The 12,063-nt window shown below is 43.0% G+C and overlaps 1 protein-coding gene across 1 annotated transcript in view; it reads right to left on the bottom strand.

Moving 5' to 3' along the window:
- LOC138301783 (taste receptor type 1 member 1-like) overlaps positions 1–12,063 on the bottom strand; it is a 90,411-nt gene that overhangs the window by 40,957 nt on the left and 37,391 nt on the right. The window contains exon 2 of the mRNA XM_069242285.1: positions 1,904–2,201. Within this exon, the coding sequence (XP_069098386.1) occupies positions 1,904–2,201 (298 nt within the window). The remainder of the gene's footprint in view (positions 1–1,903; positions 2,202–12,063) is intronic.

Raw genomic sequence — 12,063 nt, forward strand, 5'->3', positions numbered from 1 at the left:
ATTCAAGGCTTTACAACATTTCATTTTAGTTAACTAAGTGTTTTTCTGTTTACACAGGCCTCTGCAGAAAGCTCTGCTGGTTTGGGAAATACAAGGAGCCCACAGCTTAAGCCATAAATCAGCTCTTGGAGAAATATTCATGTAGTAACATAGTGCTTAGGTGGTGGGGCTACATAACGGTTCTAAAGCCTCAATTCTGATTTGTTGACAACGTTACTACAGTTTTCAAATTCTTCTATTGGGGAATTTCCCATTTAAGCCCTTTAGTGTTGGGGTGAGCCAGAACTCCTTTGAGACTTTTCCTATGGTACTGTTGCAGATCCTCAATTAAAGTGATAGCCTTATGTTGGGATTTCTTTCATAATTTAAAGACTGGCCCTTTCCTAGTACCAACTTTAAGTGAAACACTTCTATCCCTGGTCGCAGGGCTGAAAAACACAGCAATAGCGCATTTTGCCACATGTGCCAGCAGCTGCACAGCATACTCTGGGTTTCTTACTGCTAAAATAGCGGCCGCATTTAAAAGTAGGAATGAAGTGGCCAATGGAGGCAGTTGTGGATGCTGCAGTAACCAAAGAAACAGTTGAGCGGCTGTGCTGTGCTCCCCGCCTCTCCACAGCCAGCAATTGCTTTATGTTTGTTCGACCACTGAAGATGTTTCCACCAGAGCTGCTGCCCTTGCATCTCCTTGGACAATGAGACTGGTGTATGGGTAGGGTGACCAGACGTCCCGGAATTCTCCAGACAGTCCTGGTTTTTAAAGGACTGTCCCGGTGTCCCGACGCTCCTCTTAATTTTAAATAAATGTCCCGGTTTTTGGGACAAAGGTCAGGTTTTTAAATAAATGTGTGTGTGTGTGTGTGTATATATATATATATATATATATATATATATATACATACACAAACACACACACACACGTATAGGCACACATTCACAAAGCTACACAAAAAACGGGACAGGCCAGATATAAAAGTGAGAGTAAAGTCTTTAGTCCTTGTTTTATGTCTGACTTGTCCCGGTTTTTGCTCCTCAAAATATGGTCACCCTATTCTTCAGCACATGCGGAGAATCAGCTACTCTGAATCAAACTGACTGCAGTACACATGAATTCTGTGTATCAAGGTCAGTTTGCTTTTATATGCTTACTATGTATGTGCATATGCAGGAGTGCTGGACCAACTTCGGAGTTTCTGCAGTGGGGCCGGCGTCAGCCAGGCAGGGCAGCTGCCAGAAACTGGGAGTGGAGCTGTTCATGTGAGAGTTGACAACTAAAACAAACAGCAAGGTGATGGATCGAACGATTGGACTCATCTCAGCCACTAGCCTTCGCTCGAGGCTTACTCCAGTACATTGTATTTTTCCCACCATGACACTCTAGACGTATACCTGCATTGTACAAATAAATCATTGCTTTTCAAGCAAGGTACTTTTTCTTCTCAGTCGTTGGATCCTAAAAAGCTCATTTCACTTTTCTGGAGGTTACTAAACCAAAAGAGTTGTAAGGTAAAATATGATAATTCGATCATGCAAATCACACATATAGGCTTGAACAGCAAAAGAGCCTCTTTTAGAATCCCAACCAATGCGTTTTCCTTTGTTTTAGAAGTGGTGACTGACCCACATGTGGCTGCTATGCAAGTTTCAGACAATATTTCAATAGGAGCACTTCGCCCGGTATGAAATCAACCTTATGTAGTAGTTAGTCATCTATTTGCCTTTTGGCAACAGTGAGTAATACAAGGTGTGATCCAAGAGGCTCACATTCAACCCCCATCTAAATGCCTTTACTAATTGCCCACTCACTGAAATTCCCAGAGAGGGGACATGTATGCGTCCCTCCCCTTGCACTTCCGGGTCTGCCTTCCCTCTGTGTGTTGGTTGAGGCCTAATGGTTTATTACCACAGGGATGCTGTAGAACGCCAGGGCTCTGGCGATGGTCACGGCTGCGTCAGATGAGTGGGGACCGACCACACCGATGAACTGGGGACTATATTCAGTATAATTACGCAGTACTGGCACAGTACACCTTGGACCTCCACAGCTCGCCTCCAGAATTGCCATCACTGCGGCTGACTCCGAGCAGACGTCGAAGATCCGGTACCCCAGCCTTACGCCGGGAAGAAGGGTGCTTGAGTTGTTGATTTCGTCCACAGCAAACCTCATGGCTTGAAAACGGCGAAATCCCGGTATATTAAAGCTAAAAGACAAAGAGAAATCTACAATGATGTTTTAGCCACTTGGAGAAAAATACACTCTTCTACAACGAATAAAATGAATACCATTGAGTTAAGTAATAATATCGCCCCTTGTTTAATTGCCAAGGTACGACTGCTTTTGTGCCTACATAAATGCCAGTTGAGCAGTAAGGGTGCCATCGGCCCTAACACAAGCAAGTACAATAGATCCTCTTTTCACCCTTGGGTGGTAAACGATAGCCATGAATGTGCTGCAGTAGCACGCCTCACATCATTGGGCCCTAGTATCACTGCACCCACAACAATAGTGATAACTACACCCCTGATAAGTAAGTGTTCACTGTGGATATGAGAGAGGAGGATGAATCTAAAAACACAGGTCTAGGGGTGTTTTGCAAACTCTCCATCAGTAGAGGCCTGTACCATAGGAACCATTTGAGACTCCTCAACATGCCAGTGCTTGTGAAAGGCCAGTGGGGCTGGGACGGTACCAGTCACATGTCACAATGAGGCCTGTCAAGCTCCCAAGTCTTGGCATGTGACTGGATTTACTACGGCCCAATTAGCCTGACAGAAGTACAGGACTGCAGCAATATATTTGATTTCCCATTTGGTAGCTCCTTACCTGTACTTTACAAACCCTCTTAGAAACCATGGCCAACCAGGAGTCAATTCATCATTTTTTTATTTACTAACTTCTATAGGTCTTTTTCCACATAGTCGTATCAATAAATATCAATACAGTGTAGCATAGTGCAGATAATATGGAAGCAGTGACTGAGCTTACAGCCTTGGAGGTGAAACCATTGATTAATTTCTATAACGGAAATTGATGTTGGATGTGAAGAGAGGGCATTAGAACATCCTTGAAATGTGGGGGGCAACAAAGAGAAAGAACAAACCTGATGTCACTCTAGTTAGAGGTGCCTATGTGAAGAACACGGAGTAACACTGTGATCCAAGTTCTGGACTGACTAGCACCACAATATTACCGACTTCAACATGTAGACAGTTTTGGTTTGATCCTGCAAGGCTTCCAATTCATTCAGCAATCGCAAAGAGGATCTTAAGAAAGCAGAACTCCAAGTCTAGTCTTGTTTACTGCAGTCCGGCAAACAGTCAGAAGACAAAGTCAATGTGAAGTACACAAAGAAGATCATAGAAACATAAAATAGTCCCAAAAGATAATGCACACAAACATACCATTACAATATGTTAGCGCAATGAGTGCCTATACACAACACATCATATGTGGTCATTGGCACTCAAACATGATGGCATCCAGCTGGAAAGGGTGTACAATAAACTACGAATTTTACTCCTATGTGCAGTGTTACATGAAATTATTAGGGTCACAATCAGTGATTTCTAAAGACCAAAAAGAAACTGTGAGAAGTTGGACTGGCAAGTATCTTTTTCCCCAGCCATTGAGTTATGATTGTGTGAAGAAGGGTGCTAAGAGTGGACAAACCCGTAACAGATTCCCTCTTCTGAAGGTGAAATATGAGGCTGTGCTTTGAATGCCAAAATCAGTGTAAACACACACAAGTATTGATATTTTACAATAGCCTAATATTTACTCCACACAAACAACAACTATTCCCTGAAGCCATTTACTGCACACCCAAGGAAAAGGGATCTTCACCACCAGGACACTTGCGACCCAGTGCCAACACTTCCAGCACCTCAAGCACGCAATCTGGCCCAGTCAACTAATGCCAGACACCTGCTGCTCTGACAATAACAGGACTCCACATTACCAGACCAAGACAGAAGTTCAAACAATACATTTGGGTATTAGACAGCAGAAGAAGGCAGTCAGCCACTTCCAGGATCTGTAATCCTTTAGCACAGACAATAATTGAAGCAGTCAGAAGATACTCATATATTTCGCGATCATCATATCCAAATTATGGGCTATATGTACGAACACATTTTCCCATTGACACAGAATGGGAAAAACCCCTTGCTACATCTGGCCCCATGTTCATTGCACCTTAACAGGAGCAGATAGCAACTGCTTCTGTTGGTGTGCAACGTTGCATTGTATGTTTGTGCAGCCTTTACAAACAAATTATGGAACATTTTGCAAAGGTTGCAGAGTTTGCCATTTCTGTATAAAATCGGGATTTTTTCAATAATGAATGTGCATGTATCCCTATTCAACATTTTTAACATTTGCAAAACGGTTCTGGAAAACATATTTTGGAGCAAACGTAGACTATGTACTTGCCAGTGTACAGTGGGGCATGGATGATGACACAAAGAATGTCACCATGCAGACTAGCATGACGTGAGGCAGTGGAGCGTGAAATGCGGGTAGTGAGGGAAGATAAGTTGGTGATGGTTGCATTGTTGACAGTGCAACATGAATGTGTGGCGGAGTGAAGGATCCGTTTGATGATATGGACCTACAGCATGGTCAGCCCAGGCCACAAGGGGATAGAGGTGTGCATGGACCTGTCCATTTGCTGGTGGCCATGTACCCCTGAATGGTTATGACACAGGTAATGGCTAATCTGTTAACTGATCTCAGTTTTTGTATGAGCCACACCTACAAGTGGATGCTGCTGTAGGAGTAATTGACTGACTGTCATATGGCTCTTGCATTGGCTCTGAGATGGATGGTTTATGGGTGTTCATGATGTGTAATTGTTTGTTGCCACCTACGCTGTAGATCATAAGGCAGAACTTCATCATGTCTCCTCATTCCAGGGGTGGAGTGACATTTGCTTTCCATAGATATGTATATCTTTTAGCACACCATTGTCTCACTCAATAGTTCACTGAGTCCAAGCACATGCCCTGGTTTATTTTCTCTGTTCCCTGGTGATTGAATTGTGGCAAGTGTCAACAACCTGTCTTCATGGAGCAGCTTCTTCAACCCATGGTGGGATATAGGAAGCGAGTTGTGTTTCGAGCAGAGACAGGAGGAAACTTGTTGGGTGAATTTCTGCGCGAATCACCTAGTAGGGCCTGGGCCCTATGTAGGGTTGCTGGATGTGTGTCACACTCCACTAGTGTCAAAGAGGTAGTATCTCGTCAGGAATCTGAGAAGTGAGTTTTGGTGCATGTGTGCAGGAGTAAGTGAGCCCGTGGTTAATTGTGTTTTTGGAAGCGTGCCTATTCAGAGACATAATGCTGTCTTGATTTGTGCACTCCCCTCTGTCCATTCTTCATCAGTGCATTATCATGTATTTTCTATATGCTCTACTCACATGCTTTCCTGGGCACAGTTTCATAAATATGTGTTTTTGGTTGTAAAACATTATGACCTTGATCGCAAAGAGCATCACCTATGGGTGGAATTCTGCTCCAGCGCATGACAGGTAGTGCGGTGTTTGTGGACCCAATAATTCTGGGTCTAGAGACACCGGGCCCATTTGCACCCAATGAAACTGCAGCAGAAACAGAGAAATTGCATCCACAAATCGGAAGATTTTCCATTATCAAAGAATTCTAAATTAGGTCCGTCTATTTGTCCAGGAAATCCTGTGGCTGTATTGTGTGGTGATTGTGAATTTGCTCAATAATACATTTAATTGGTGTTGAAAGTTATTTTTCAATTTGGAGCAAGAGACTGTGCACGTTTTCTCATCTGAAATTTCAGTCAGAAAAAATAAATGAATTCCGTAATTTTTCAGCATGTTTGTTGTCATTGGAAAATGATCTTCTGACCTACTGGTTGACAAGCCAGTTTAATTTTTGTGTGGCTAAGAAGAATACACAGGAATCATTTTAACATATTTTATCATTTTTGTAATTTTGTGAGTCAATGTTTCAGTTTCCATTTAAATTGTTTTCAGGTTACTGCATTGAAACATTTGTCAAGCATGAAAATGCAACAATAACATTTAGGGGCGCTACTGTTTTTAAAACTGCATTCCACATATCAGCTAATATTAAGCAAATTGAGATGAATGTCAACAAAGAAAAGAAATGTTTAATGAATTAAGTTTTGTATTATGTTAAGATATATTAGTGTGATATTATGTAGCTACTCATGCATCAACAAACTGCGTCAGGGTACTCACTGAACAGAGTTCTTCTGAGAAGTTGGTGGAATAATTTGTGTTTCTTAAATATTACCTCCAACAAGGATGTTATCAGTTTATTTCAATAATGGAGATAATCTTGCATGGCCCTTAGATGTAATGTTAGTAATTCCGTTCTGTTGCTACGTTAATAGTCAGGATCCTCAGTATCTTGGTTTTTCAAGGTAGGTTCCTGCCTGAGGGTAACTATTTAAAGGTCTTCAAAATCTTCCAAGAAAGTGTTTGATGAACACATTAAAAAGATAACAGAATCTCCTACTATTAGTGTTGGTGAAAATCCTGTAGACAGTATACTGTGAGACACAAAACCAGTATAGTGATTGATCTGTGGTATGTGGGCCCTGGGATTCAATTGTTGTATTGTTCAATATTGCAGCAATATTTTTCCAGCAACTACAATTGTTTCCTCTCTCTATTAGGATGTCCCCTACAATGAGAATTTCTATGAAGTGTTAAGACACCGATGAGGGCAAGCCAAGTCCCTGTTATTTGTACGCTTGAGCAGAGAATTGTGATCTCCATTTTAGATCCAGTGAACAATCAGTAATCCTGCTGCATGAGGACACAGCATGTTTTAGGCATGAATGACACAGACAATACTAGGAAACTTTTCAATACATAAAAGCCATAAAGTGTGGGTCTATTTTTCACAACTTTTCTTCCACCACACTGGTAAGTGCTGCATCCCAAAACACAATAACCTCACCTTGCATCATGCAAGACATGGAAACCCTTACCATAAAGGATCACAAAACAGTACTTTACGATTCAATATGAAAGTAAGTGAGTCTGGTAAAGTATCACTCTCTTATGAGATCTAAAACAGGGGTAAAATGAACTTGGGTATGACCTAATTGTAAGAGGCCAAGAAATAACACAGGTGTGAAGGATGTCTTCAAATAAATAAATAAATGATAGATTTGAAAATCATCGGAATAGAAAGAAAGAGACAAATCTATTTATGACATAACAGATGCCAAAGGCAAAGTAAAGTGAGGGAACAGTAGAGGACCAATGATTGATCCTTCCGGGAACAGCATAAGACAGCACGTAGAAAACATAGACAACCTTTCCCAAGAAGTCTGTGTTCAGATTTAAATAAAAGCATTCTTGTGCAGTAAATGCTAGACAAGTCAATATAGCCTTGTATGAAGATGTTTAGGCACACTAGTGCTTGTGTGCTGTGCTTGCAAAATCGTTTGTCGATAAAAAAAATCGTAAAAGAAGCTTAGCACCCAGCCTTTACTTACCTGAACATAGCATTGGCTTAGTCTAACAGTGCTCTAATTTATGTGCTTCTGATTGGCCAGCATGTCTGCTTTCACTTCCTGCTCTTTGCTTTGCCGTTCTTCCATCCATGCTGTCACGTGGACTCAGGACCAAGTGCTCCTTCAGGTCACTTGCCATTGGCTACTGGGCAGTGTGCTACCACTAACTACTCATAACCACAGGTACTTTTTTCTTTATTTTGCAAGCAAGCACTTCATGCTTATGCAGGTTGTCTTTTTTCCTTCCCGACACTCAAAGAGTCGTGGCTTGTTTAAACTCTTACACAATCCCATTTGTCATTTTGTTCTAAATTGCTCTTTTTTTCTTGCAAGGTGATGTAGCCTATTCCGGACTATCTGATTGTTTTGATGGCTTGGTCTGCCATTCGTTGAATGCTTCAGCTTGATGTTTATAAACGTTAATACTACTACAATTAAATGTTGATTTGTAACTCATCCAGTTAGTTAACCACTTGATCTCGATTTTATGGTATACTACTAGCTCAGCGCAGTTGTAGTGAACCACGCTTTATTTGTCCATGCTATAAGTCTGTGCAAGTGTTTTTTTCATTTGGAAGTATGCATTCAACCACCCACAATGTATTTGTTCATGCTTTCTTTAGTTAAAACCATACATGAAAAGTAAGCCAGCGTTAATTAAAAAAAAATTGTACTTAAAACATTTGCGGGACTACAAGCAAAACACGCTACAATGCACATACAATCAAGGTAGTTAAAATTATAAGCTAGAAATAATAAAATGCCTGCTATACTTTTTAAAGGCTTTCAAATGCGATGCACTATGAAGGGTACGCAGTCTACGTAATTAAGAATATTTTAAGCTAACAAACAGGCATTGTACCTCCTCGCTGAGGACTACACTAAAGCCTTACACGTCCTCTCATTGATTAGTGGGCCCTTTCAATCTCAGAGCTCCCACTTCCTTGGTACATCTGCCCAGGCTGAGGCTACAGTTTTCATTTTCTGAGTATGATGTTAGCACGGATACAGCAGTTTTTCATGGCATGTCACATCCACCAGCGGGTCTCAGCTGTTACACAATGGCTTCTCACTATTCTATCGAGGCCGGCGTCGTCTTTATGCTTTCCATTGTAATTAAAGTATTTTCGATTTTGGCCATTTCACGTTAGCGCATTAGGCTTTATCACTGCCTCAAAAACCCCTCCAGACGGCCCATTCCCGCAAATGATAACACAACAGTTGGTATGTGTTTGGAAAATCTTTTGGCCGCAGTTTATTGAACAGTTAGTTTACAGCATGCCCGCCCTGCTTTTATGAGGGCCATACGTCATTCTGTCAAGTTGTTGTTATGAGCGATAGATTTGCCATGCTTGTGATTCACCTTGGTACATTTGTGTCATACATCGCTTTGCATTGATAATGTGTAAAACTACTGTGACCACTCTGTTCAACACTCAGCAGATGGCTAAAAGTGGATCTCCAAACATCCACACATGCACATACTCATATCCACACAGCACTGTGGAGGTACAGTCACCATCTGCCACTGACATCCAGCCCAGTCTAGCTAACATCACAGTTCAACATGTACCTGAGAGTCATTGGAAGTAGAGCTGTATTTGCTGGGTCCTGCAGTCAACGTCATCACCTTCATCTTCTCCATCACTGTCATCCATCCCCTGAGATCCCATGGGTTGCAGTGCAGCATCCTCTTCTTCTTCCAGTAGTGGAACATGTTTCCTCAGAGCCAAATTATGGAGCATGCAGCAGGCCACTACAATCTGACACACCTTGTCAGGGGCATAACACATTGATCCACCGGACATGTGTAGGTAGCGGAATCTGGTCTTTAGGAGCCCAATGGTCCTCCTTCTCATGCGACCATGGGCATCATTGTACCGGTTTTCTGCATCTGTCCTGGGATTTCTCACAGGTGTCAGGAACCACTGCATGTTTAGATACCCTGAATCACCTGGGAAGAAGGCTAAAATTAGTTAAAAACACACTTTTCTGCAAAGAAAACAAGTTGACAGTCAGGTATGACTGCAGATCTGTGTCACACACACTCACCTATTAGCCAGGCTCTCTCCCCCTGTAGTAGTGTCATCATGTGTGGCACATTGCTGTTCCTCAATATGTAGGCATCATGGACAGATCCAGAGAATCATGCAGCTAACTGTGGGATATACTGATCTGCATGACAGACCATCTGCACATTCAGTGAGTGGTAGTTTTTGCGATTCCTGTACACCTGTTCATAAGCTCGGGGGGAGTTAGGGGTAAGTGGGTGCCATCTATGGCAGCAATCACATATGGTATGTTGGCAATGGCATAAAAAAATGATTTGACAGTAGTGAGATCAGGGCTTTGGGGAAACAGGATGTAGCTCTGCATGTGTTGTAAGAAGGCACGTAGGAAATTAGTAAGGATGTTGCTGAACATTGGCTGTGACACACCGGATGCCACCCCCACTGTCACCTGAAATGACCCAGTTGCTAAGAAATGTAGGACTGATAGCACCTGCAATGTTGGAGGGATGGCATATGTGTTTCTTATTGCAGGCATGAGTTCATACTCCAATTGGGCACACAGCTCAATGATTGTGTTACGGTTCAGGCGATAAGTGATGATTATGTGGTGCTTCTCCATGGTAGGCAGATCAACCAGGGGTTTGTAGACAGATGGAGCCCTCCCTCTCCACATGGGTTGGAAGCTATGGGGGAAAAAAAGGTAGATACATTTTGTGAAGGACCAATTACTCTCCATTCACCTCTCACATCCATTGTATGTGTATTCCACACACATTACATAGTATCAATTCCGAATCAGGATCAAACCCTGAATGTGCAATGTGTCGTGATTGCTGTGGAAGGGACAATCAACAGTGTAGGCATACTTGCAACCATGATATGGGTATAGGCATTTGTGATGTCACCTCTAGCTCCCTGACAGTAGACGAAATGGCGCCATATACACTGCCCATGTCATGTTTGGGTACACGTTTTGTTCATAAAATGGCAGCCTCCAGTCATACAGGTTGTGGAGAGTAGGAAGTGATATCATACCGCTGGTGTATGTCGTCATGGTGGTAGGCGGTGTCCACCGCCGTGCAAATGCTCATTGGCTAACATTGTTGTCTATGGTAAACAGGGGCCAATCAAGATCATCGTCGGTAATGACGGTGCACACCTCTGCGGTCTACACTGCCATTTTGGGTTGCCTAGGCCACTTGACTCCTGCACATCAAGATGGCCACTACTCCACTGCGTGTGCTGCTGTGTCTTGACTCTGGTCCTGGAAATGTCACGACTCACGTGCTGCTTGCGCCTGGAATTTGCAGATCTGGTGGCGTGGATCTTCAATGTTTGACTTGGGCCAAAAAAGGGGCGACTCTTTCTGGTAGCCACGGTGCTGTAGGCAATGGAGACGCCAAGAACAGACCGTGCCCTTCAGAAAATAGCGCCAGAGGGAAAAAAACCCTTAGAAAAAGGGGAAAAAGCTCCAAACAGGAAGATTCCTGGAAAAAACAAGAACAAACAAACAGGAATCCAAAAGGAGCAAAAGTCAGGAAACACAGAATGCGGAAATCCAGAACCAAAAGGTGAGGAAATCAGGAGCGATGACACTAACTGAGCAGAAAGTGTTGCAGCGCAAAGAAAGAAGAAAACACAGCCCTTATATACTAAAAAACAGGAAGTGACCCACAGGAAGTAAAAGGACACCATCTTAGACAGGGAAACAACACATAGAACAGAATAGAACAGGAACCATAGAGAATAGGGAACAAGGAATGCTGGGAAAGAACAGGAATCTGGGAAGGGGGAAAGGACATAAAGAAAGGCACAACAAAAGACTGCAGAAAAGAAGAAAAAGAAGAAAAAAGGGAAAGAAACGAAAAAACAGGTAAGAGGGGTCATAGACCCCTAGTATAGTGGAAAGCAGAAGGTAGAACGAGGCCCCATGCAAGTCTGGGGCCTCGAAATGCGCAGGAGAGGCTGGGGGCGCGCCGCGTCCTAGCAACGCGGTGCACGGCCCGAGCCGAACGCCCGGCTTGAGTCGAGCTCTCGGCTCGCGCCGCACCGCGCGGCGCGACAGTAGGTCCCCCTCCCGAAGGTCCAGGTTTGAGAGGAAATAAACCGTGAAAGCGTTGAATCAGGAGAGGTGCGTGAACGGAAGATGCATCTTCCCAAGGGCATTCACTGAGAGGATAACCCTTCCAATGAATCAGATACTGAAGGCGTTTGTGAAAAAGACGAGAGTCACAAATTTCCTGTACTTCATATTCAGGAACATCATCCACGAGTACAGGAGGTGGACAAGGAAACTGACGTGAGTAAGGGTCAGGCACATAAGGTTTAAGCTGAGAAACATGAAAGACCGGATGAATCTTCCATGTATGAGGTAAGTGAAGACGGACAGTGACAGGATTGACCAACTGAAGAATACGGAAAGGCCCATAGTAACGAGGTGTGAACTTATTTTGAGAAAGACGTGAGGGTAAGAATTTGGAGGAGAGCCAGACTTTATCTTGTGGATGATAGTCTGGATTGGTTGCACGT

The sequence above is a fragment of the Pleurodeles waltl genome, chromosome 6 (genome assembly GCF_031143425.1).
Source record: "Pleurodeles waltl isolate 20211129_DDA chromosome 6, aPleWal1.hap1.20221129, whole genome shotgun sequence".
NCBI lineage: Eukaryota > Metazoa > Chordata > Amphibia > Caudata > Salamandridae > Pleurodeles > Pleurodeles waltl.